The 27,056-nt window shown below is 45.1% G+C and overlaps 1 protein-coding gene across 1 annotated transcript in view; it reads left to right on the top strand.

Annotated features, from left to right (window-relative positions):
- The window catches only part of TMEM132B (transmembrane protein 132B), a 234,353-nt gene extending 210,312 nt beyond the window's left edge, over window positions 1-24,041 (top strand). Inside the window, exons 5-8 of the mRNA XM_055405463.2 lie at window positions 15,457-15,662; window positions 17,625-17,895; window positions 20,408-20,599; window positions 21,960-24,041. Of these exons, the coding sequence (XP_055261438.2) occupies window positions 15,457-15,662; window positions 17,625-17,895; window positions 20,408-20,599; window positions 21,960-23,108 (1,818 nt within the window). The 3' untranslated portion in view covers window positions 23,109-24,041. The remainder of the gene's footprint in view (window positions 1-15,456; window positions 15,663-17,624; window positions 17,896-20,407; window positions 20,600-21,959) is intronic.
- Window positions 24,042-27,056: the final 3,015 nt, after the last annotated feature.

The following is a 27,056-nucleotide window of genomic DNA, read 5'->3' as shown; positions in this document are numbered from 1 at the left end:
ATGAGAAACAGTCATCACCATGAAAGAGTCTAGTGCTTTTCTAGATATGAAAAGGTACAAGAACTGGGCTCGTAAAATGAGCTCCTGAAAAATATCTAACTGCCAGACCTGTCCTGCCAATTTTTCCCCAAAATACAGAGTGCCTCATTTCTGCTCTCCACCCTGAACTCCTTTCAGGGGTGTTGAATATTGGCAACAGCATGATTTAATACCTGTAGAGGTAGATGGCAGGCTTCCCAGGTGACGCTAGTGGTGAAAGAACCTGCCTGCCAAAGCAGGAGACGTAAGAGACTCGGGTTTGATCCCAGGGTCAGGAAGATCCCCTGGAGGAGGGCATGGCAACCCGCTCCAGTATTCTTGCCTGGAGAATCCCGTGGACAGAGGAGCCTAGTGGGCATAGGGGTGCACAGAGTCAGATGTGACTGAAGCGACTTAGCAAGCACACACAGAGGTGGATGGCACATGCTGTTGGCAAGTGCCAGTTTGTAGTTGACAGGGCATCAGTGGGTCTGCAGTGGAGGAGCATCCTGGGCATCTTGGATAAAGGTGAGCTGAAGGTTGGTGTATCTGAGGCAACCAGTGAGGCCTGAGCATCTTGTAAACACCATATGAATCTTACTGTCCTAACAGCCACTGTTGTTGACAGTATTTTGCACAGGCATCTGTCTTCTCCACTCATGCCTTCTCAAGGGCAGGGACTTTTGGGTTTGCTTTGTGTCCTCAGAGCCCTGCTTGGACCTCAGTGCATATCATCACTGAGTTTTAACCTCAGGCTCGCTGCGAGCTCTCTGTGCCTTTGAGATGGATCCTCATCCTCCCTGGGCTGCAGAGTTACATTCTCTGAGGTCTCTGTAGCACCAAGACTTCAAGATTCTGTAAGGGGGAGTGTGTTTTGGATGAGCTGGGAAGGGAAAGAAGTGAAATGGTCTCCATTCTACTCACACTGGCCCCGAGATCTGCCCTTGCTGGGAGGACTGGATAATCAGTTCTTGGCTGGTCACTGGGCACATTGCTTTGGAGGAATGAAGAACTGACACGTCCCAGCCATGATCTGACTAGGAAAATGAGATTGATCTGCATGAAAAGAGGATTAATAAGAATAAATAAGTCTGAGAGCAAAGCCTCATGATCAGACCTTGACAGTGAATGAGGGAGTCTCCTTAGAGTGGAGGCTTTCAGTGTGGTGCTGGACATGACGGATGGATGGGGAGAGGCTCATAAGACTTGCCCGTTGCTGTTGTATGATTTGAGCAGATATGAGCAGAGCACTTCATCTCTCATTTATTCTGCACAGTTCCTGTACATCTACAAGGTACTGGGCCCTGTGCCGTGAGCCTGGGCTGCAGAGAATTGAGTAAGGCAGCATGCTTGTCCTCAAAATACTTGCCTTATGATCTCAGAGGCAGAGAAGTAAGCATTCATGTATTAACTCATAGTCCTGTACATATATGGACAGACAGAAGGTTGCTTGCGTCAGGATCCATGGACTTATCTCCTGGAAATCTTCATGAGAATAATTTGACTTTGCATATTCATTTTTTTGGCCCTAGTGGTAAAGAAGCCACCTGCCAGTGCAGGAGACATAAGAGATGTGTGTTCGATCTTTGGGTCAGGAAGATCCCTTGGAGAAGGAAATGGAAATCCACTCCAGTATTCTTGCCTGGAGTGTCGCATTTACAAGGGAGCCTGGCAGGCTATATAGTCCATAGGGTCGCAAAGAGTCAGACACGACTGAAGCGACTTAGCACCCTTTCATTTTTTATAATCGTCGACAGAATGATGTATAAACAACATGCACCATTGGCAGTGGACTGCTACATGATTTCAGTTCTGATGTTTGGTTTTGTTTTTTGGTGGTTGTGGTAGGGTTGCTGCACCACATGACTTGTAGGATCTTAGTTCCCCATCCAGAGATTGAACCCAGGCCCCTGGGCAGTGAAAGCAGCGAGTCCTAACCAACTGACCACCAAGGAACTCTAGTTCTGTTATTTGGATTTGTGTTCATGATTGTACAATGGGCCCAAAGGACATGAAGCTGTAGCACATGAATAGTTTAACTCCTGAGAATTCATTTTCATGTAGGAATTCTCCAGGCAAGAATACTGGAGTAGGTTGCCATTCCCTTCTCCAGGGGATCTTCCCAATCCAGGGATTGAACCAGGGTCTCCTGTATCACAGGCAGATTCTTTACTGTCTGAGCCACCGGGGAAGCCCCACAATGATATGCATTTGGACCCGAATAACATTGTGTGCTTACCTTCACATGTATCCATATACGCATATATGGGTACAAATTGTGCATCTTTTAATCTGATTACCTTCGTTACTCTGCCTGGTCATGCATTCATCAGTATACACTGGCATAACCTGTGGGGCACACGAGCACAATGTAAGGGTCTCCACGTCTTCCAGAGATGTGCGATGCCTTCTTCTGGTGGCTGAGCAAATCAGTGGTGATGGTGTCATTGCCCTCTGGCCTTCAGGAAGACATTAGAGACTGAATTATGGCCACCGAGAAACCCTTGACTGATGAAATATTATAAGAACTGGAAGATACATTTACAAAAAGTGTAGCTGATCATAGTACACAGAGAGAACCAACACACTATGAATTGCTCAAGGGTTCTGGGCAGAGAGTTAAAATGCACATACTGCCCATCTGTGCAATTACATGCTATATATATACACACACACACACATGTGTGTGTGTCTCATATGCATACATGTTACTGTGCATATTCTTTATATTAAAAATCAGATTCTGTGCCTAGTGAGTGTAAATAGGGATTTTATTGTGTAATGCTGGTTAGTTGCAATTTTGCGTCAGTTAACTTTAAAACCCAACTTCCATTTGTGTGAGTCATTAAAAGAATGAGGTATTTTATTGGCAAATGCTCTATTTGTGCCAGGTGAAGGCCAATTGATAAAACAGATGAAGGAGCAGAAACTCAGATTAAGTTACCTGTTCAGAGTCACACAGTGCTATTAAGCCCAATTCAGTAATGTTCTAGGGGGGAAAAAGATGATCAAGATGGTATATTTACTTATTGAAGACAAGGGATAGACAGTTACGATTCAGAGAAGTGGCTGCCTCTGACCAAGGAAAGTCTAACATAGTCTGGGGAAACCCTGGGGACAGGAGCACTGTTATGTCTTAGAGCAGCAGTCCCCAGCATTTTTGGCACCAGGGACCAGTTTTGTGGAAGACAATTTTTCCACAGACTAGGGGGTGGGGGAGAGATTGAAGGCAGGAGAAGGAAACTGCAGAGGATGAGATGGTTGGATGGCATCACCGACTCAATGGACATGAGTTTGAGTAAACTCCGGGAGTTGGTGATGGACAGGGAGGCCTGGCATGCTGCAGTGGGTTGCCAGAGTCGCACACGACCGAGCGACTGAACTGAACTGATCGGAGGGGGTGGGGAGCGATGGTTTCAGGGTGATTCAAGCACATTATGTTTATTGTGCACTTTATTTCTATTATCACTTCATCAGCTCCACCTCAGATCATCAGGCATTGGATCCCAAAGGTTGCATACCCCATCCTAGAGCTTTCTTCTTTCTGAAAAAAAAGTTTCTTTCTTTCTTTTTTAATGGTTGCACTGTGGGATCTTAGTTCCTAGGTGGCACTAATGGTTAAGAACCTGCCTGCCAATGCAGGAGACATAACAGATTTGGTCCCTGGGTCAGGAAGATTTCCTCAAGAAGGAAATAGCAACCCACTCCAGTATTCTTCCCTGGAAATTTCCACGGACAGAGGAGCCCGGTGGGCTACAATCCATGTGGTCACAAAGAGTTGGACACAGCTAAGCACAAGCATGAAGTTCCCCAACCAGGGATTGAACCTGGGCCCTCAGAAATGAAAGCGTGAGGTTCCCCCTATTGGACTGCGAGGGAGTTCCCTGTTCTAGAGCATCTTATTGTATAAATCTTATTGGATAAACTTTAATGAGGTAACTTGGGCTTCCCTTGTAGCTCGGCTGGTCAAGAATCTGCCTGTAATTCAGGAGACCTGGGTTCGATCCCTGGCTTGGGAAGATCCCCTGGAGAAGGGAAAGGCTACCCACTCCAGTATTCTGGCCTGGAGAACTCCATGGATCATGTAGTCCTTGGGGTTGCAAAGAGTCGGACACGACTGAGCGCCTTTCACTTAGTCGTCACAAGCACATTACTCTGCAGGAGTCATGATGCAGGCCTCTTTTAATAAAGCAGGTTACATTTAACTCAGACTGATTACTTTAGATACAGCAGAATCCCCTAAGGGCTCTGAGTGGCAGTTTTTATTACACTTTGGCCTGAAGACTGAGACTTTTGCCTTGTAGAGGAAACAGAGGATATGGGAGTGTGTAGGAAAGTTATGACCAACCTAGATAGCATGTTAAAAAGCAGAGACATTACTTTGCCAACCAAGGTCCGTCTAGTCAAGGCTATGGTTTTTCCTGTGGTCATGTATGGATGTGAGAGTTGGACTGTGAGGAAAGCTGATCGCCGAAGAATTGATGCTTTTGAACTGTGGTGCTGGAGAAGACTCTTGAGAGTCCCTTGGACTGCAAGGAGATCCAACCAGTCCATTCTAAAGGAGATCAATCCTGGGTGTTCACTGAAAGGACTGATGCTAAAGCTGAAACTGCAATACTTTGGCCACCTCTTGCGACGAGTTGACTCACTGGAAAAGACTCTGATGCTGGGAAAGGTTGTGGGTGGGAGGAGAAGGGAACGACAGAGAATGAGATGGCTGGATGGCATCACTGACTCTGTGGACATGAGTTTGAGTGAACTCCGGGAGTTGGTGATGGACAGGGAGGCCTGGCGTGCTGTGATTCATGGGGTCGCGGAGAGTCGGACAGGACTGAGCGACTGAACTGAACTGAAAGTTTCCTGCAGTGGCTGCTGTTCCCCTCCTGAGCCAAAGACAAGAGATGCCCCGGGGCCACTGCTGGCTCTTCCCTAAGTAGCTGGTGGAATTCACAGAGCAAGCCAGTGGGTACAAGCTCCCATGTATTTACAGGCTATAAAAGCTCAACCTTCTCACATGAGCCCCTAATGGGCCTTTCTTAAGTCAGTACAATTTGTCACTTGGATTCTTTTTTCTAGCTTATATGGCATCTAGCAGAGTCTGCCCTGGGGAAGCAAATACTTCATTTCTCTTTCTCCCTATGGGTGTGTGTCTTTCTCTAGATTCCAGGTTAGTTTGTAGCCCTGCATCAGCAGTTCTCTGATGTGTTTGAGAAAAGTTTTTATTTTTTATAAGTTTTTTTTTCAATGTGGACCATTTTTAAAGTCTTTATTGAATTTGTTGCAGTACTGTTTCTGTTTTATGTTCTAGTTTTTTCTCCCAGAGGCATGTAGAGTCTTAGCTCCCTGACCAGAGATGGAACCTGTACCACCTGGATTGGAGGCACAGTTTTAACCACCAACTGCCAGGGAAGTGCAAAGAAAAGTTTTTAATTTGCAGTTTGGTAAGATTGGGAGAAGTGCTCTTTTCAACTGACTACATCTCTGAACTGAAACTGGAATGTGGCTGACATGATTTTGTCTTTGATTTTTATCAAGCAGAGGATAAGGCAGGCTCCTTATTCTTGATTAAGGAAAGTTATGACCAACCTAGATAGCATATTAAAAAGCAGAGACATTACTTTGCCAACCAACGTCCGTCTAGTCAAGGCTATGGTTTTTCCCGTGGTCATGTATTGATGTGAGAGTTGGACTGTGAAGAAAGCTGATCGCCGAAGAATTGATGCTTTTGAACTGTGGTGCTGGAGAAGACTCTTGAGAGTCCCTTGGACAGCAAGGAGATCCAACCAGTCCATTCTAAAGGAGATCAATCCTGGGTGATCATTGGAAGGACTGATGCTAAAGCTGAAACTCCAATACTTCGGCCACCTCATGCGACGAGTTGACTCACTGGAAAAGACTCTGATGCTGGGAGGGATTGCGGGGGAGGGAGGAGACGGGGACGACAGAGAATGAGATGGCTGGATGGCATCACCGACTCTGTGGACATGAGTTTGAGTGAACTCCGGGAGTTGGTGATGGACAGGGAGGCCTGGTGTGCTGTGATTCATGGGGTCGCGGAGAGTCGGATATGACTGAGCGACTGAACTGAACTGAACTGAAGAATGAACTGAAAATAGAGAGGAGATCAGTGGTTACTATAGCAACTATTTGACCAAAAGAAAAGGACAGGGTCAGGTCAGAACATGTCGCTTGGGACCCTGGCCCTCCATTACTGGCTAGATGACCTAACTGAGCTTTAGTCTCCTCATCTGTAAAATGGGTAGAGGATCACTTTCCCACAATGCCCAAGTGCAGGATTTTTTTCAGATTAAGGGCCAATTTTTACGGGATCTCACCAGCATTTTGTAAAAAGTGAAGGAATAGAATGGACTGGAATGAAATGGCACAGAGCAAAGTAGAGTGAAATAGAATGGGATGGGATGGAACAGAACAGAATATTCTAACTGGGCTGTCATCACTGTTTTTCTTTTTTTAATATTTATGTTTATTTAGTTATTTATTTGGCTGTGCCAGGTCTTAGCTGTGGATATTGGATCTTTGATCTTCATTGCAGTGTACAGAACCTTTAGTTGTTGCATGTTATATCTAGTTCTCTGTCCAGGGATCAAACCCAGGCCCCCTGCCTTGTGGGCAATGAGTCTTAGCCCTTGGACCTCCAGGAACTCCGGTCATCGCTGTTTTCTTATCATGTTTGATTTTCCTTTTAAGCCCATCTTGCTATCTGATTTTGAGTCTAATCTTGCTAGCATGTGAAAAGAGTGCAATTGTATGATTGTTTGAGCATTCTTTGGCATTACCTTTTTTGTGGATTGAAATGAAAACTGACCTTTTCCACTCCTGTGGCCACTGCTGAGTTTTCCAAATTTGCCAACATAGTGACTGCAGCACTTTAAGAGCATCATCTTTTAGGATTTGAAATAGCTTAGCTGGAATCCCATCACCTCCACTAGCTTTGCTCATAGTAATGCTTCCTAAGGCTCACTTGACTTCACTCTCCAGAATGTCTGGCTTTAGGTGAGTGATCACACCATTGTGGTTATCTGGATCATTAAGACCTTTACGGTACAGTTCTGTTTATTCTTGACACCTTTCCTTAATCTCTTCCACTTCTGTTAGGTCCTTGCTTTTCTGTCCTTTATTGTGCCCATCTTTGCAACAAATGTTCCCTTGGTATCTTCAATTTTCTTGAAGAGATCTCTAGTATTGCATTTATATCTATGTGTGTCAAGTTTGTCTGTCTCCTCCACTGGATGGTCAGCTCCATAAGAGTAGGGACTGTATTTTTATCACTCTATCCTCAGCACCTAGGACAGTTTCTGGGTCTTCACTGACATTAAATACATATTTATCGAACAAATGAACGATTTATCCTTATTTTACAGATGAGAGGTCTGTGACAGAGAAAAGCTATGTCAAACTACACTGGGTCTCCAAGCTTGCTCTCTCCATCCTCCATTGATAGGATGGGAGGGTGTACGAGCTGGAAACTTCATGTGCCCTCAGGTTTACCAATGGGGCGTCTGAGCCTGGAGATGGAGAGTGACTTACTCAGTGTCATGAGGGGAAGAGTTGCATGAGGACCCAGGTTACTGGACTTCAGTCTGAGGCACCAAGCTGCTGCTTCCAGCTCCCTCGCCCTGGACTTGAGCACTATCAAGCTAGTCTGAATGAATCCATACCTCCTGCTTAATGACACATCACTGGTGGCCTGGGACCAGCGTAGAGGGAGTGATGGGCCCAAAAGGGGCACCAGGGATCTTTTGGGATGGTGGAAGTATTCTGTGTCTGAGTGTGGCAGTGGTTTCATAGTGCACGCACCACTCAACTCATCCACCTGTATCCTCCAAATGGATACTGAGCATTGAACTTAAATTACACCTTGGTCAACACCAAAATCAGATTGATTATATTCTTTGCAGCCAAAGATGGAGAAGCTCTATACAGTTAGCAAAAACAAGACCAGGAGCTGACTGTGGCTCAGATCATGAACTCCTTATTGCCAAATTCAGACTTAGATTGAAGAAAGTAGGGAAAACCACTAGACCATTCAGATATGACCTCAATCAAATCCCTTATGATTATACAGTGGAAGTGAGAAATAGATTTAAGGGACTAGATCTGATAGAGTGCCTGATGAACTATGGACGGAGGTTCGTGACATTATACAGAAGACAGGGATCAAGACCATCCCCATGGAAAAGAAATGCAAAAAAGCAAAATGGCTGTCTGAGGAGGTCTTACAAATAGCTGTGAAAAGAAGGGAAATGAAAAGCAAAGGAGCAAAGAAAAGAAAAGATATAAGCATCTGAATGCAGAGTTCCAAAGAATAGCAAGGAGAGATAAGAAAGCCTTCCTCAGTGATCAATGCAAAGACATAGAAGAAAACATTAGAATAGGAAAGACAAAAGATCTCTTCAAGAAAATTAGAGATATCAAGGGAACATTTCATGCAAAGATGGGCTCGATAAAGGACAGAAATGGTTTGGACCTAACAGAAGCAGAAGATATTAAGAAGAGGTGGCAAGAATACACAGAAGAACTGTACAAAAAAGATCTTCACGACCAAGATAATCACAATGGTGTGATCACTCACCTAGAGCCAGACATCCTAAAATGTGAAGTCAAGTAGGCCTTAGAAAGCATCACTACGAACAAAGCGAGTGGAGGTGATGGAATTCCAGTTGAGCTATTTCAAATCTTGAAAGATGATGCTCTGAAAGTGCTGCACTCAATATGCCAGCAAATTTGGAAAACTCAGCAGTGGTCACAGGACTGGAAAAAGTCAGTCTTCATTCCAATCCCAAAGCAAGGCAATGCCAAAGAATGCTCAAACTACCGCACAATTGCACTCATCTCACACGCTAGTAAAGTCACGCTCAACATTCTCCAAGCCAGGCTTCAGCAATATGTGAACCGTGAACTTCCAGATAGTCAAGCTGATTTTAGAAAAGGCAAAGGCACCAGAGATCAAATTGCCAACATCCGCTGGATCATGGAGAAAGCAAGAGAGTTCCAGAAAAGCAACTAATTTTGCTTTATTGATTATGCCAAAGCCTTTGACTGTGTGGATCACAATAAACTGTGGAAAATTCTGAAAGAGATGGGAATACCAGACCACCTGACCTGCCTCTTGAGAAACCTGTATGCAGGTCAGGAAGCAACAGTTAGAACTGGACATGGAACAACAGACTGGTTCCAAATAGGAAAAGGAGTACGTCGAGGCTGTATATTGTCACCTTGCTTATTTAACTTATATGCAGAATAGATCATGAGGAACGCTGGGCTGGAAGAAGCACAAGCTGGAATCAAGATTGCCGGGAGAAATATCAATAACCTCAGATATGCAGATGACACCACCCTTATGGCAGAAAGTGAAGAGGAACTAAAAAGCCTCCTGATGAAAGTGAAAGAGGAGAGTGAAAAAGTTGGCTTGAAGCTCAACATTCAGAAAACAAAGATCATTTCATCTGGTTCCATCCCTTCATGGGAAATAGCTGGAGAAACAGTGGAAACAGTGTCAGACTTTACTTTTTGGGGATCCAAAATCACTGCGGATAATGATTTCAGCCATGAAATTAAAAGATGCTTACTCCTTGGAAGGAAAGTTATGACCAACCTAGATAGCATATGAAAAAGCAGAGACATTACTTTGCCAACCAAGGTCCATCTAGTCAAGGCTATGGTTTTTCCCATGGTCATGTATGGATGTGAGAGTTGGACTGTGAAGAAAGCTGCTCGCCGAAGAATTGATGCTTTTGAACTGTGGTGCTGGAGAAGACTCTTGAGAGTCCCTTGGACTGCAAGGCGATCCAGCCAGTCCATTCGAAAGGAGATCAGTCCTGGGTGATCATTGGAAGGACTGATGCTAAAGCTGAAACTCCAGTACTTTGGCCACCTCATGCGACGAGTTGACTCACTTGAAAAGACTCTGATGCCGGGAGGGATTGGGGGGTGGGAGGAGACGGGGACGGCAGAGAATGAGATGGCTGGATGGCATCACCGACTCGATGGACATGAGTTTGAGTGAACTCCGGGAGTTGGTGATGGACAGGGAGGCCTGGCGTGCTGTGATTCATGGGGTCGCCGAGAGTCGGACACGACTGAGTGCCTGAACTGACTGACTGAACTGATGGTTATAAAGAAGTCCCAGTGTGTGTATTTAGGTCTTGTCTTTCCCAATCAGGTCCTCCTTCTGTGGGCTGTATATAGAGGGTAACACACAATGTGAGGAGCCCTCTGCCCCCATTCAGAGGACGTCTGCCCCATCACCAGCTGTGATCCCTGCAGGAGGTGCCTGTCCTGGGCCTTACTTTCCCCATCTATAATATAGGGACAAAACACTTAATGAACAGGGTATTCAGAGGAATCAGTGGCTATCATCCTATGTAAATTTCTAAAAAAAAAGGCATGTTGCTAGTAAGCACTCAATACATGATAGCTATTGGTTTTCTTTTTTCGTATTTCTTGGAGATATAAACCCTCAAGGTCAAACAAATATATTTTGAGTACCCGCTGCTCCTCAGACATAATGCACTTGCTCAACTTGGTAATAAATACAAAATGTTTGATTTGGTGACAGTTGAATTGAAAGATGTTTTTTCCTTTACATGCTTCCTTTTTGCCTATCTTCACATGAAATTAGCATTTATTATTATTTGTGAAACATATTCTTTGATTATATAGCTTTCCCCCATTACTCAAATCTTTTTATTCTTCAGTAATGCACACATATAACATATATTTATAAAATTAGAATGAGTGTGTCCATATAATTTTAACTCCATCATTTTTCACTAAATATTATTTCCTGATTATATTTCCCTTTCCTTAAATTTTATTTAAATTTATTTTATGATTCCTGGTGTTTCATTTGTGTGCACTGTTATTTATTGAACTAGGCATTTCATACAGAATATTTTTATTTTCATTATAAACAGCACTGCAGAAGGCACCCTTCATTTTATTCAGCTTAAACAAACACCATTTACACTTCTTAAACTGCTCTTGCCAAGTTGTCGAGGAAGTAGACTGCAGCCATTACTCTTGACTGTGTGACTTTTTTTTCTTTCTAACTCATTTCTCCAGGTTGGGGGAGAGGTCAGGAGGGACACCTTATAAAGCCTTTATGGTAGATACAGATATATCAACAGTGTGGCAGATTCAGAGGGAGGGTGCTGATAGACTCAATTCTTGCTTCTTTTCTGAATAGAAAATGAAGCCAATGATGTATCTTACGAGATACCCAAAGGAAAACTATTTCCACTAGGACACCCCTGTTTGCCCCTATTACTGTAGAGTACTGTAACTGCAGAAGTGTAATTTGACAGGAGAACAATGAACCTCTAGAGGCAGCCTTCCTATGATGACATTGACAAGCCGTCTGGCAAATGCTCACAGATTAACATGGCACGAACCGTCATTTTCAGTCTTCACATTCCCGTCCTCAGCTCTTCTTACATTAGAATACACAGCATTTGGTGTTGCTTCCGGGCCTCAGAGAGCCCTGGAGGTAGCTTTACGATGAGTAGTAGGAACCTGACTCTGATCTTTACCTTGCAGTGTCTGTCTGTCTGCTTCCCCAACACACATGCCTCTACAATGTGACATGACACAGAGATCTCCCTTTCAGTTCCTGGCCCAAAGGCCAAATTCATCGCTGGAAACCCAGATTTATCGGATTTTTTACCTCAACGTGCTGAGCATTTGGACTAGGCTTCTTCTACTTGCCTGCCTCCTCTCATGATGTCCTTAATGTGATAAGCTGGTGTACACCGCCTCGTCCCCCTTCTTATCCAGATTCAGGCTACTCATGGAGCAGAGGAATGAATGGGACCCGGAGGAAACTGGTGACATAGCCACACTGAACGTCTGGTTATTGAACACTTTCTGTATGTCATCTCTGTGCTAGAAGTAGAGACACAGTAGATGAGAAGAGACAGGTCCATGGCCTCAAGCAGGTTACTTTCAGGTGGAGAACAGAGATAAGAAACAAGTTAAAAAATAGCCTGGAGCATTCAGAGAGTGATAAATATTGAAAAGCAAATTATAAAATACAACACAGAGCAATCCAGAGTAACTAACATAGTGTGGTACTCAGTCGCCCAGTCGTGTCCGACTCTTTGCGACCCCATGGGCTGTAACTTGCCGGGCTCCTCTCTCATGGGATTTTTCAGGCTGGGTTGCCATTTCCTTTTCTAGGAGATCTTCTTGACCCAAGGATAGACACATCTCCTATTGTGTCTCCTGCTTTGTCAGGTGGGTTCCTTACCACTGAGCCACCAAGGAAGCCCTGTTCTTATGATTAGCTGGACAGAAAAGAGGAAGATGGTGTGTGTGTGTGTGTGTTTGTGTGTGTGTGTGTGATGGGGCAGGGGTGCTGGTGTGTGACTGGGTGGCCCAAGACAACCAGTTATATCTGCCTCAGACATGAATGACAAACAGATCTCAGTCTTTCAGTCACGGGAAGACGGTGGCAAGGTTTTCCATTGGGAATAAGTTCGGGAGAGTTCCAGGGAGAGAAGACCCATGACCCACGAGGGAAGAGCCTGTGCAGGGGGCAGGAGAGGAGTGCAAAGGGAGCCTGGAGAAGTTGGCAGTACCGTTTCCTTAGGTCTTGTAAGCTGTAATCAAGATTTTGGACTTTGTCCTGTGTAGCGAGGGAAGTCTCTGGAGGGGACTGGCATGAGCAGGCAGAGGAAAGAGCAGGTGTCAGCAGCCCTGGGGGCTGGCTGGCATCGTTACACACATAGGTAAAGCCCTGGGAAGTGATGTTCCCTTTCTCGACACTGGATTCAGTCTCAGTGCAGTGAGGGGCACGGTGCCCACCACACGCAATTATTGTGGGGATTAATGCTTCCAGAGGAGGAAGAACCTCACAGGCAGTGAGTTCCTATGCCCATAAGAGATCCCTACTGCAATCAATTGTCGTTATTTACACTAGTTATGTCCTATAAAGTCCCTGCTGCTGCTGCTGCTGCTGCTAAGTCGCTCCAGTCGTGTCCGACTCTGTGCGACCCCATAGAAGGCAGCCAACCAGGCTCCTCCGTCCCTGGGATTCTCCAGGCAAGAGTACTGGAGTGGGTTGCCATTTCCTTCTCCAATAAAGTCCCTACAAACAATAAATTAACAAATACTAAGCCGTTCCGTCTAGAGGAAACACACACACATACATGCATCTCACATAGGTTATAATAATCCTGCAGATTCAGGAGAGTTGAGGTCTGTACTGGAGGGAGGTTGGGGAAAGTTCTAGCAATGGGTGAGGCCCACTTGAGCTGGGAGAAGGTGAGGACAGAACCCTAACGCATCCATCGCAGCGTTCTTATCAGTGAGGAACCTTGTTCTCTTGAGATAGGTCTGCTATTGCCACTGAGTCCAGGGATGTTTAGCGGTCTTATCTCATGCCTCCCACTGCAGTGCTCTGTAGGGAAGGCAGAAGTTTCTCTAAAACAGGTCTGCCACCCAAGGAAGGGCAGTCGGCTCGGCATTGTGTCAGCCTCACAGGATTTTAAAATAAAAACCCAGCTCTCCACTCGTTTTTCTGCTTTAATTGAAAATCTTACTCTGGTTGCTCGCTTTACAGTCTTGGCCACAACAATACAGATTTACGTCCCTCAAACATGCCTTAAAAGACAGCTGATTTGCTTGGTTTGTCATTTTTCTTCTCTCCTTTAGGAAGTAAAAGCAGACAAAGAGAGAGAGATAGGTGAAGTGGATTCTTTTACACTTTGAAAAGTGATGGGAATGTCTTTTTCAACTCCCACTGGAATTTCAGGGGGAGAGACACATCAACTGCCACTTTCCACTGCCATCTGGGGGCAGAATTTTTGCTCTTCAGAGTAGTGGAGCCTAGAGGTCAGGGGCCTCTGGAGGGCTAAGCTCTGAGAGGGTGGAAAAGCACTCCCCAAATGAACTCAGCCTGATGCGTAGTTATCCCTCAGTACCCCTGTTCATTGCTTTGTAACCCGGGTTGTCAGGTTAGTGTCCCTGTGGTTTCATCCCATCTTCCTATTACTGGCCTTGCTTAATTCTGCTTAAAGATTCCCAGAGATGTCGGTGACATGGTGAGGTGGCAATGACAGGGGCCTGTGTCTGTGATTCTGATGTAAGGATGTAAGCATCATTTTAGTTATTTTCTCCTCAGTCTTTGATTTCACTCTCCCGTGAACCAAGCTCCTCCTTTCCTTCTTGTGGGAGCAAATAGGTGTTCATGTCCTTTTTCTAGGGGGAGAGGACAGGTGGTGATAGTTATCCCAAACAACGTGGAGGCTTGCTCTTAGAGTTTGCACCTTGATGCTGCTGGCGTTGCTCTGGGCCGTTCACCTGGTCACGTTCAGGAAGCTGCTGGACGTGTGTGCCTGGGGCTGGGAAGGGAGGCTGGGTGGCAGGTGCTGAGTCAGGTGAGGGAGAGAAGGTCGTGAACGAGTCTTCCTCTGTGGCTTGGGAAACAGGCCTCTTGGTGGCACTCCAGGTGCGCTGGGGACCACTGCCAGCAGGCCAGCATCCCTAAAAGTAGTGTGTGACCTTGAGTCAGTGACACATCACATGGCTGGCCTCAGGTTCTTCATCTGTAAAATGAAGGTTGCAGACCCCTGGCAGTTTTGTGATTCTGTGCTAAACTGATTGTTGCTTTTGTGTCTTCTGCCCATAAAGTGACCTCCTTTATGGAGGTCAGATATGTAAAAGATATGTAAAAGACATTCATTCTTCTGATGGTCTAGCAGAGAAACCCATCAACATTTTCCTTGCTTCTCTGGAAGATGTGAAGTGCCACAGGGGCTTACGTTGTCTGATACCTAACTTGCGAATGCATCGTGTTAAAAGGGTGCCTGCCCCACGTGCTGAGTCAAAAGTCCATAGCAAAATGCCACATCCTCATCTCCATCACGTAAAATTAATGCAAAATATAATGGGGCAAAAATAATTGTATCCACATTTCTGATGCATTTCTTGAGTGTGCAGGGGTCTTAATCTAGTGCAAAACTCTCTTGGTTTTTTCAGGATAAAAAAATCCCTCTTACGGCTCAAATGAAGTGTTGTTTTAGTAGCATATGGATACCTTTTAAACATCTTCAGATACGGCACACTAGTGAAATATGCTGCACCTGGGGTTTGATTAGTGGTGGTTTGAGTACATAAAAGAGGTGAGGAAAAGGAAAAAAACACACAGAAAAGGCAACAAAGGTTATGGAACTTCATTAAATTATGTTTATGGTTTCACTTGTCAGTAGTTTGTAATACAGAATGGTTTTCCTGGAGTCTATTTATCAGTATTGTCACCAATTAGTGCCTACAAATTACCTTTTGTTCAAGCCACGTTCTCCTGGTTGTCTTGGGGCCTCATAGATCAGAGCTGTTGCGGTTCATGAACTTTTACTGTCAGGTTTCACATGTGCTTTTTCTGCTGATGCATCTGGCAATTCTGTCCCCTCCCCCAAGGTCTCCAATGGCTGTGATTTGATTTTTGTGAATGGGAAGGAGATGAAGAGCAAAGTGGACACGATCGTGAACTTCACCCACCAGCACTTCACCTCCCAGTTAGAGGTCACGGTCTGGGTGCCCAGACTCCCCCTGCAGGTTGAGATCTCGGACACGGAGCTGAGCCAGATCAAAGGATGGAGGATCCCAGTGGCCTCCAACCGAAGGTGAGGAAGTGAGGGTGAGGGGGTGAGCCTCAGAGGGGCTGTGGATCTGAGGCTCCTGGGGCTCAGATCTGAGGCAAAACGTCCTCAGGGACTGAGGCTCCAGCAAAACCGCATCTGCAGTGGGTAGGAACGGGGACGGAGTTAAGATGGATCTGACTTGGGTCCTTACTCTGACAGGAGGAAATTAGAATAGGGGTAATATAGTAAGCCCTCCACATACGAACCCTCGTGTTATGAACTTTCAAAGATGCCAATGCACGCTCGCAGAGTCCAGTTCCATAAACTAGTTCACGAGTCTGGCGTGCATTGTCACACGGGCACATCTTCTACAAACGGCTGTGCTTTTGTGTGCTGTATAGAGAACAGTACAGGGTCTTTGTTTCAAGCCCAGGATGTCTGGAAGTGAGCATAAAAGCAGGGGTGACGTAGCTGATGTTATTAAGGAGTGCCAGCTGTTGTACTGTACTACACTACTTTTCAAGGTCCTATGCTATAAGATTAAAAATACTTTCTTTATTTTCTGTGTTTGTTTTTATGAATTATTTTCATGAAAAGTGTTATAAACCCATTACAGTAAGCTACTTGAAACCCCATTGTGTTAGTTGCGTACCTAGGCTAACACAGTTGGACTTACAAACAAATTGACCTTAAACGAATGCACTCTTGGAACGGAACTCATTCGTATGTAGTGGGTTTACTGTCATATTATCTACCTCACAGAATAGCTTTTAGGATTCAGTAAAATGACACAACACATAATAAGCACAGCACAAGGCCTGGCATTTAGGGAATAGCTCTATTCCCCACTGCCCTAGTGTTCTTTCCTGCATTATCCATTCTCAGTTTCCTGCTTGTAAATGTCAACCATCCGTAGTGGAGCACAGTGCAGTGGCTAAGCTGTGAACGCTGGAATAAGGCCACTACGTTTTCACCCTGGCTTTTCCACGTTTGGGTTTCTCTGGTGGCTCAGATGGTAAAGAATCCGCCTGTAATGTGGAGGACCTGGACTCGATCCCTAGGTTTGGAAGATCCCCTGGGGGAAATGGCTACCCACTCCAGTATTCTTGCCTGGAGAGTTCCATGGACAGAGGAGCCTGGCGGGCTACAGCCAGCCCATGGGTTGCAAAGAGTCAGACACAACTGAGCGACTTTCACTTTCACTTTCCCGTGTATAGCTGTGTGACCTTGGACAAGTTACTTAACTTCTCTCTTCCTGTTTCTTCATCTACAAGTTGGAGATGACAGTAGAGTGACTGAATAGAGTTGTTCCAAGAATTTAGTGAAATCATACGCCCTGCAGCAGTCAGAACTCTAAAGGTAGCATTTATTCACTTTACAGGAGCAGGTAAGGCAGGACCTGGCACACATTCTAACTCAGGACATATGAGTCTCTGCTCCTGTCTCCCCAACACAAGACCCTGTCCACCGAGGGCCCCGCAGACCAGTCAGCAGCCACCAAACCAGGTCCTCTCATAAGGGACGCCAGACAGGTTCATCTCGAGGGGAAGTGTATGGAATAGTGAAGGCAGGGAGGGTTTCTCAGGGCAGGTCATGGGCAGGCAAGTGGAGGTGAACTTGTGTCAGGACAGGGGGAAGTGCCGGGGTGCTGAGGAAGGAGGAGAAGTCAGGACGCGCGTGTCAGACGTGTTTCAGTTATGTTAGCAGCTCTGCCTGGGCGGGGCTGATCCCCCAGCCCTGGGCGGGTGAGGCAGGGCCGTGCTGGGCTTCTGTGTTCCAACCTGTGGGAGCGCGTGTGATGCTCAGTGACCACAGGGTCACTGGGAGTGAAGGGTCCAGGGAGTGAAAGGAGCAGCAGATGGAGGGTGACTGCTGGTGAGCAGCTCTGGCAGGAAGAAAATCCAGTTCACACGAAGCATCACAGTCATGGGGACTCTGGACAAGGAGGTAGCGGGGACCCTTCTTCACCAGGATGACGTTGGCTCTGGTGTGTGTGTGTCCCAGGCCCACCCGAGACAGTGAAGATGAGGAGGATGAGGAGAAGAAGGGGAGAGGGTGCTCGCTGCAATACCAGCACGCCCTCGTGCGCGTCCTCACCCAGTTCGTGGCCGAGTCCCCTGACTCGGGTCAGCTGACCTACATGCTGGGCCCCGACTGGCAGTTTGACATCACCGACCTCGTGATGGATTTCATGAAGGTGGAAGAGCCGAGAATCGCTCAGATACAGGATGGCAGGACCCTGGTGGGCCGGGAGCCGGGCATCACCACCATGCAGGTACAGGTACCCAGCACTCGCCACCTCCCCCAGCCCTGGTCTGTGTTGATAAGTGTCCAGGCAGATGCTGGAGGATAGCGTGTGTGTGCGCATCAAAGATTTATGGGCAGTGATAGAGGGTTCGTCAATTCTAACAGTTCAAACTCAAATTAAATTTTGTGTTACTTTTTTTTTTTTTAAAGAGACTTCCCTGAGAGGCCAGTGGTTAAGGATCTACCTTGCAGTTCAAGAAACATGGATTCGATCCCTGGTCAGGGAACTGGAATTCCAGCAGAATTGGAACAACTAAGCCTGTGGGCTCCAGAGTCTGCTAGCCACAACTAGAGAGTCTGTGTGCCCCGATGAAAGATCCCACATGATACAACTAAGACCCCATGCAACTAACTAAATAAATGCTTTTATAAAAGACAATAGAATTCACAAAATTCACAGACCAATTGAAAAATGTAAAATGATGATAATAAAATTATATTGTATTTTTCCCCAAAGTAGGTCAAAGTCATTTTCAAATCTTATTGTCTAGAGTAGCAAATAAAAACCTCAAAGAATAATCAAAGAAAAATGTTTGCCTTTTAGAGAGTTGAGAAAAATATCTCATTTCTTTTACCAAAGCTAGATTTAACACATAGTCTAAGCAATCTTTCTCCTAATGTGATCCTTTACTTTTTTTGTGTCACTAACCGAAGACAGTAGAACCTGTGAAAGCTAGTTTTATTTTCCTCAACTTGAGCATTAACCATTTAGCTATGTTTTACCTTGAACAGTGGACACAAAAAATTTTTAAAACGTATTGCACTAAAATTAATAAAAGCCACTCTCCACTTTACTAAAGTAACAGGGAAACTATTTTCTAGCCCGTGGACAGGATCCTTCTGCAGAAATAATGCAGCATGTTTTTTAATAACAAAAAGTTACTGCTTATAGTTTGCGAAGTCAGATTTTTAGGTGCTGCCCAAGTCAATTTTTGACAAAGCTGGATTCAGTGTTACAGTCTGTATCACTCTTCTGTGGCTTTGTAACAAATTAATCTAACATCTCCCAGCATGAGCACCACTGATTTATTCACTCAGAGTTCTGAATGTTGGGAGTCCAGTTGAGCTTGGGGTACCAAGTTCAGGGTACTGCAAGGCTGCAATCAAAGTATGGGTCAGGCTGAGCTTATGTGGGGCTTTGAAGAAATATTGCAAGATTGAGGACTCTGTTTTCTTGTGGACTATTAGCCAGAGATCATTCTCTGCTCCTCGAGGTCACCTGCATCCCTCCTTATGGAACAGATCCACCACCAGATTCTCACTCTTCGAATCTGACTTTCTCTCTACCAGTCAGGGAGAAAGTGATCTGATTTTAAAGGCTTGTGTGATTCCATGAGACCCACCTGGCTAACCCAGTATGGTCTCCCTATTTTAAGGCCAACTATGCCATATCCTATAAGATAGTTGGGAGGGTGATTTCCCATCATATTCACAGGTTTGAGGGATTAGACAGAATGTCTTTGGGGGGACGGGTTTAGAAATTCTATCCACTAGATATGCCTCTTCATTTGATATTCACCCCTGATTGCAAGGGCTTCCCTGATGGCTCAGTGGTAAAGAATCTGTCTGCCAATGTAGGAGACTAGGGTTCAGTCCCTGGATTGGAAAGATCCCCTGGAGAAGGAATGGCAACCCACTCCAATATTCTTCCCTGGGAAATCCCATGGACAGAGGAGCATGGTGGGCTACAGTCCATGGGGTCACAAGAGTTGGACACGACTTAGCAGCTAAACCAGAACCACTACCAGCTTGCAAGCTAGATGGTAAATTAAGAAAAATGGTTTCTTAGGAGAGTAAGATTCTCTTTCCCACTTTGCTCAGCTGGTTTATCCAGTGATGACACGGCAGCCCACACAATGGTGATCAGTGGTCCATGTGTATGTGTGTTAGTCTCTCAGTCATGTCCAACTCTTTGGGACTTCATGGACTATAGCCCACCAGGCTCCTCTGTCCATGGAATTCTCCAGGCAAGAATACTAGAGTGGGTTGCCATTCGCTTCTCCAGGGGTAAGTGTTCCATAGTGAACATCTAAAGCTCACTGGAAGGAGTAGGAGTAGGAAGAGATGGCTGAGCACCAACCTTTAAAGAGCTTTTGCTGCAATTTTGCCATTTTCACAACTAAATATTATTTGTTGGAAAAATGTCAGTCTTTGGTGCCTAGTACCAAGGTAGGCAATTTTTAGTTATTGCCTCTAAATTAAATCAAGCTTAAAAAAATAGAGTAGTGTTATCATGATATGAATCAAAGGAAAGAAAATTCGCCAAGATGATATTTGTACTTAAAACTCCTTCACTTAGAGAGCGTAACTGAACAGGATCATGACTTAGCATGCACACACTCATGACTTGCTCACGTACACAATTTTCCTGCATACACTCGTGTCACGGGAAACTGGGAGGACACTTTGGCGGGAACACCAGTTCAGGAGTTTTGAATGGTGTGAGGAGCAGACACTGAGGTTTCTCACTGACTCTGCAGGTCCTGTCGCCTCTCTCTGACTCCATCCTGGCTGAAAAGACCGTGACCGTCCTGGATGACCGGGTCACTATCGCGGACCTGGGTGTGCAACTGGTGGCCGGCTTGTCTCTTTCCCTGCAGCCTCACAGGTTGGACAAAAGAGCCATCGTCTCAACAGCAGCTGCCCAGGATGTTCTTCAAGCCCCACAGCAGGTAAGATTCCAGAGTCCTTTTGTCACTGGACAATTGGGACCGCTTCTCTCTCTGTCACATCTTGCAAAGGAGATAAATAGAGCACTCATAACTGGGACTGGTGATTCTCGAAGCTTCTTCCTGTTTCTTATCCAATCTGTCCTGTCTCTGAGAAAAGTACTCAATGTCTTAGGCAGATTTTCCTCGTATGTTCTTCTTGCTTTAGAGCAGCCTTACCTGTTTTAGACACAGTCTGTGGCTAGACCATGACCAAAGGCTCCCATATTCTTACTTTTGCCCAAGCAGTTGCCTCTGACACTTGGAAATTTCATCTCAGCTACTTGAACAAGCATGGCATCCACTCACCACTGTTGACAATGATTGCCAACTCTCAAACTCTCCCTCTCTTTAAACTTTGACATGTCATTGATAAAGATACTAGGGCGCTGTGCCTTTCAAGCAAACTGATCTTATGATGCATCCTTCCATAAGCATGTCCAGCCAGTGCATGTTTTGCTTTGTCAGCATTGGCTTCCTAATAAGGAAAGTTCAAAGCAATATTCTCTTGAGCAGGTGCCTGATTAGTTGCACCTGATTTTGATTCAGATAAATTGTTTGATCTTTCAGAATGTTTTTAGAAGGGTCAAAGTCAAATTCTGTTGTCTGGCACGTGGTAAATTACAGTAAGTCCCTTACATACAAACCAGTTCCATGCTGAGAGTGTGTTCATAAGTCCAGTTTGTTCCTAAGTTTAACAAAATTAGCCTAGGTATCCAACTAACACAATCAGCTATATAGTACTGTAAGGCGGTCATTTATAATACTTTTCACACAAATAATACATTAAAAATGAGCAAAAAGTAAAGAAAACATTTTTAATCATGCAGTACAAAACCAGCTATGTCACTGCCGCTGCTTTTACACTTGCTTTCAGACATCCTGGACTTGAAATAAAGATGCTGTGCCACTGTACTCTCCACAGTACTGCACAGTGAGATACACAAAAGCACAGCCACTTGTAGAGGATGCACACACGTGACAACATATGCTAGATACAAGCACTGACTTGGGTGACTGGAAATGCGAACACACGTTTGCATCTTTGAAGACTCGCAACTTGAAAGTTCATATGTAGGGGACTTACTGTAAAATAACTTTCATGCATTTGCTAAAGCATATTGTCTATTTCTTACATTAGTAGGGCTGTGGCTTATGGCTCATGCCAGTTCAAGGCAAGCCAAGAGCTGTTCACAACGATAAAATATAGAAATTAATTCTCACCTTGTATGTTTAAATAATATTGCATAGAAATTCATATTTACATTTGCAGGTTTTGAAGAAACCTGATCATAACATAATGCTTTGGTTTCATTTCTCTTAGGAAGCCATCGTCAGTTCTTGGATTTTGTTCAGCGATGGTTCGGTGACACCTTTAGACATTTACGATCCCAAGGATTTTTCAGTTACTGTCTCATCTTTGGATGAAATGGTGGTGTCTGTCCAGGCAAGCCTTCAGTCCAAATGGCCGGTTGTGGTTGCAGAGGGGGAAGGGCAAGGGCCTTTGATTAAACTGGAAATGATGATCAGTGAGCCCTGTCAGAAGACCAAGAGGAAGAGCATCCTTGCCGTGGGGAAAGGGAGCATCAGGGTCAGATTTGAGCCCAGTGTTGATGAGCGCCAAGGAGGTACCAACGACATTGAGGGCGTGCGCCGGGAATATGAAGACCACCTCAGCAACACCATAGACCGTGAGGGGGGCCAGGAGAGGGCAGCTCAGGAGTGGCTCCAGCACGGCGCCCCTGTGGGCCATGAGGAAAACACCAACAAAAGCACAACCCCACAGTCTCCCATGGGAGGAAGAGACAAGAAGATGCTCAAGAGCGGTGGTCCAGATGCCTTCACAAGCTTCCCCACTCAAGGGAAGTCACCGGAACCCCATAATCCTAGTGACCTCACGGTGACCTCCAGGGGGCTTACGGACTTGGAGATCGGCATGTACGCCCTGCTCTGTGTCTTCTGCCTAGCCATCTTGGTCTTCTTGATCAACTGTGTGGCATTTGCTTGGAAATACAGACACAAAAGATTCGCCGTGAGCGAGCAAGGCAACATCCCCCATTCCCACGACTGGGTCTGGCTGGGGAACGACGTGGAGCTTCTAGAGAACCCGGTTGACGTGACCCTCCCTTCGGAGGAGTGCACCACCATGATTGACAGGGGGCTGCAGTTCGAGGAGAGGAACTTCCTTCTGAATGGGGGTTCCCAGAAGACTTTCCATAGTCAGCTGCTCAGACCTTCTGACTATGTCTATGAGAAAGACGTGAAAAACGACCCTCTGAGTTCCACAGGCCCCAAGAGGAAGAGGGTCAAGTTTACTTCCTACACCACCATCCTCCCAGAGGACGGCGGCCCCTACACCAACTCCATCCTGTTTGACAGTGATGACAACATCCAGTGGGTCTGCCCAGATATGGGGCTGGGGGAGTCCCAGGGCTTCAGAGACTACATGGAGAGGCTGCAGGACCAGATGTGAACTCCTTTCTCATGTTTGTATTCACCTTTATGCCTTCTGTTTTTTGAATGGTGGAGCCGTGAGTCTGATCAGCAATAGGGGATGATTTAACAGAGCTTCATTTGTGGCGGTCTGGCGGGATCCCTTTCTAAGCAGGTATCAGAGAGAGCAAAGGCAGCTGGGTTTGAAGCTAGGCAATGTCTCTGAATCAGCCACGTGTGGGTCCTAGAGAAATTCTAAGACAATAATTTTATCTGCTGCCTGGTACTAGCTCAGTTCCAGTAGAATAAACCTGACCCCACAGACATTGTTAATCATCTCGTGGCAAAACAGCCGTGTGGAATTAGAGAAGACTTGGGTTTGATTTTTCTACTCCTAGACCTTTTAAAGCACAGTGGACATTTCTTGCCCTTGGCCTGAGATTGGACATACCTGAAAGATGCTGAATGTAGCCGCCCATATTTGTTACGAGCATTGCTCATTATTTTTATATATCTTTGCACTCGCACCTGGTTCCTTTGACCTCTGAAATTCTTTTTGAAACATGAAGACAAGAGATTCCATTCTTTTCTCTGAGATCTGTTTGATTTACATATGAGTTTTAGTCCCCACGATTTGCCACATCCTGTTATTTCCTGGGTATCTGTGCGGGAGTTCAGGGTCTTTCCAGCTTTCCACACTTCATCACTTAGGGGCAATAGCTAAGAAGCTAATCCTCATGCTGTCTTTCCTTTTTTTGTGGTTGAACTTTGTTGTCTCAGATAGGGACGTGGGATTTTACTTAAAATGTTAATGTACTGTGAGGGGGGCCATCTTCTTTACAGTTTTCTACATGATGCTTAAAAACTTTGGAGAAAAATTATGAACTGTGAACCTTTTATCTTCTGCTTGCAGGAGTCATAGGACCTCCTTCTTGGAGTGCATTTCCGAGGGCAAAGCAGTCCTCAAAATAGTTGTACTGAAACTAATGCTTTGTGGTCAACACCATTTGTTATCCAAACTGAAATCAAGGTCTAGAAATGATATGCACAGAAAGGAAATTGCATAGGAAGTACCTTCAGACAAAACTTTTCTTTTACCAGGGTAAAACTTTATTAGAACAGTAAGTGGAATGATGTTTCAACTTAGTAATACATAGAAATCTACCCATTCAATGATTTCCACCCCACTACCAAAAAAGCTCGTATATAAACATATATATATATATATCCCTAGTCATGACTCTGGCAGAGGCAAAACCTATACAGGGTGTACATTAATTAAGAAAAGCAATTTTCCCCCCAAAATTCATAAAATAAATGGCTATTCCAGAAGCTTGAGAAACAATTGTGATGAAAAACCATAGCTCTTGGGAAATTGAAATGGCAAGCAAAAAGAGAGAGAGAGAGAAAAAAAAAAAGCATGATTCCTGCTAAATTTTTAAATAAATAATGTTTTTCAAAGAACAGCAATCCTGGTGTCAAGCAAAGCAAGAAGTTCAATTAGGAAACTATGGCAACATTCTATTAGGATGTGATCGCTGGAAAAACAGATACCGGATGAGTATTCCTCATTCGAAGCTTTCTTGAACCATTTGCATCTCAGAGAAGTAGAACTTTAAAGACCCAAAGTGTCCAGGACCTGTAGGAGGTGTTGAAACAGTTCCTTGACTCTCGATGGCTGATGACTGGGCTATTTATAAGGGTGTGATTCAGTGGCTGTCTTATAGGGTTCCATGGACAGGAACATGACAACTAGCCTCCTCCAGCCATGACATGGCAGACATAGCGTTCTACCCGTGTCTCTTGCCCACAGGACTACAGGACATTTATAAACCATGCCTAAGTTACCAGTGATGCACTGCCTGACCTCCAGAGGCTGGTGTTCAGTTGCTCTTGTGTTTAAAATGGGGGTTAGGAACTGAAGCTGGTAAGGTTGCCCAAATCTTCCAGTTTGATTGGGAAATGAAGTCAAGAGACCCAGGTATTGGTTTCCAAAAGAGTTTGCAAAGAGATGGCTGACACGTTGTAGGAAGAGCTGCTCTGGTAGCCAAAGGAAGCTGCCTCTGCTTTTCAAAGGACTTGGTGGGGAGATTACTCAAAACCAACTGTGTAGGGCTGGAGAAAAATTCACATGCTAATGGAAACAGAACTGTCCATATGAGTCCTGCTCCCCCTATAAGATATTTTCAGTTTTCTTTCCCTTGGACAGTCCAAACATAATAGGGGTTTCATTTCTAAAACTGAGGAACCTCAACTGAGGCAGGGAGTGAGTCTCACACACAGCAGGCTGGCTTCCTGTGGTAAAATGAGAGTTTCCATGGGGAGAATTCAAGAGAAGAGGAACCTCCTATTGTCACGAGGAGACTTATTCAGGAGCATACAAGTTAGGCCACCTTCTATGGCCTGAGTGCGTGACGTGATGCAAAGAACACACTGGGGAGAATTAGAAGGAACCCTTGGTTTATAGCTCAGTTGGTAAAGAATCTGCCTACAATGAGGGAGACCTGGGTTTGATCCCTGGGTTGGGAAGATCCCCTGGAGAAGTGAAAGGATATACATTCCAATATTCTGGCCTGGAGAATTCCTTGGACTGTATAGTCCGTGGGGTCGCAAAGAGTTAGACACGGCTGAGCGACTGTCACTTTCATTTGGTTTTGCAACAGGGCTGGGAGCTGACCGTGGTCCTGAAGTTTGCCCCTGTGGGTAAGCTAACGTCCCCCCAGAAGGATACAGGCTGCATAAACCACCTTTGGTGGCTTATGTTGAGATTCAGTCAGCTCAAAATAAAGATCAAATGGAAAGTTTTGGGGGAAGAGTCCCTTTTACCACACAACACACACTTGCCTATACTCACACATACATACTTATACCCACGTGTGTGTGTGTGTGTGTTAATAGTGAAGAGCCAGAAATTCAGTTATTTATGGGAATCAACACTGTCAGTTGTTCTCAGATTGGGCATGGACAACTACTCAGCTGAACAGAATTTCACTGAAGCTCTTTCTGCTCTAAATACTTCCTGCTGACTAGAATCCATGTGTTATATCTGCTTGATTTCCAACCTGGTTAATTTAAAACAAATAGGAACTATACTTCCAAAATATTTAAACTAGAATGGGGGGAGTGATGTAAATTATTAAGCCTTGAAATACTATTCTCTCGGGGGGGAGGCATGCATTTGCCTGGATTTTCCAGGTTTTTATGGCTGAGATATACAAAGAATTGGTGTCAATAACCTGAAATAAATGATGTAGATAGAATCCCTTTCTCTCCCATAAAAATGGGATGCTCAGGCTCCCCCTGAGGCAGACACCAGCAGCCTCTAATGGGGACAGCAGGCTGTGAGTTCCGTGAATCACACAAGGGGCAATTCAGATGCCACTTGAGGACCAGGTGACCTACAGCCATGGAGGATATGAAACTACTGTCTCCAGGCCAGCGTACAGCTATCAAGGAGCAGCTGCCACACAAAATTACTGGAATTTAAACCTGCAGTGTTACATTTGAGAGAAAACAAAAAGAAAAGACACTGGATGTTTTCCCCGGAAACTTTCCCCAAAGAACACACAAGATAGCTGACCTCAGAATACTCCGTGTGAACCAAGAGAGAATCATTGACCCCTGGAGGTTTTCTGTTGCACACTGGCCAGGCTGCATTCCCAGACTGTAATCATGCTTAGACTGTAGGCAGAGAGTTTTTTATTTATAAAAAATTAATGCAGGGAAAAAATGGATTAACTTTTGTCCCATTGCCACATCCGTGGAAGAAGTATTTTGTACCTGGGTAATTTTAAGTTTTAGGAATTGTGCATGTTGATCAGCTTTCTTGTCTCACTCTTTTAGAAAAATGTCTTCCCAATGTTGGGACGTTGGGACCACAGTAAAGTTTCTGTCAGGGAAGACCACTCATTCCAGCTCCACTGACCACAGAGGGTGGTTCCGTCTGAATCCTTCCTTCATCACCTTTCTACTCTCATCAACTCAAAAC

This window comes from Moschus berezovskii, chromosome 19 (genome assembly GCF_049115385.1).
Source record: "Moschus berezovskii isolate FMDL1 chromosome 19, NW_MosBer_1.0, whole genome shotgun sequence".
NCBI lineage: Eukaryota > Metazoa > Chordata > Mammalia > Artiodactyla > Moschidae > Moschus > Moschus berezovskii.
This window is presented reverse-complemented; position numbering and strand designations above follow the sequence as displayed.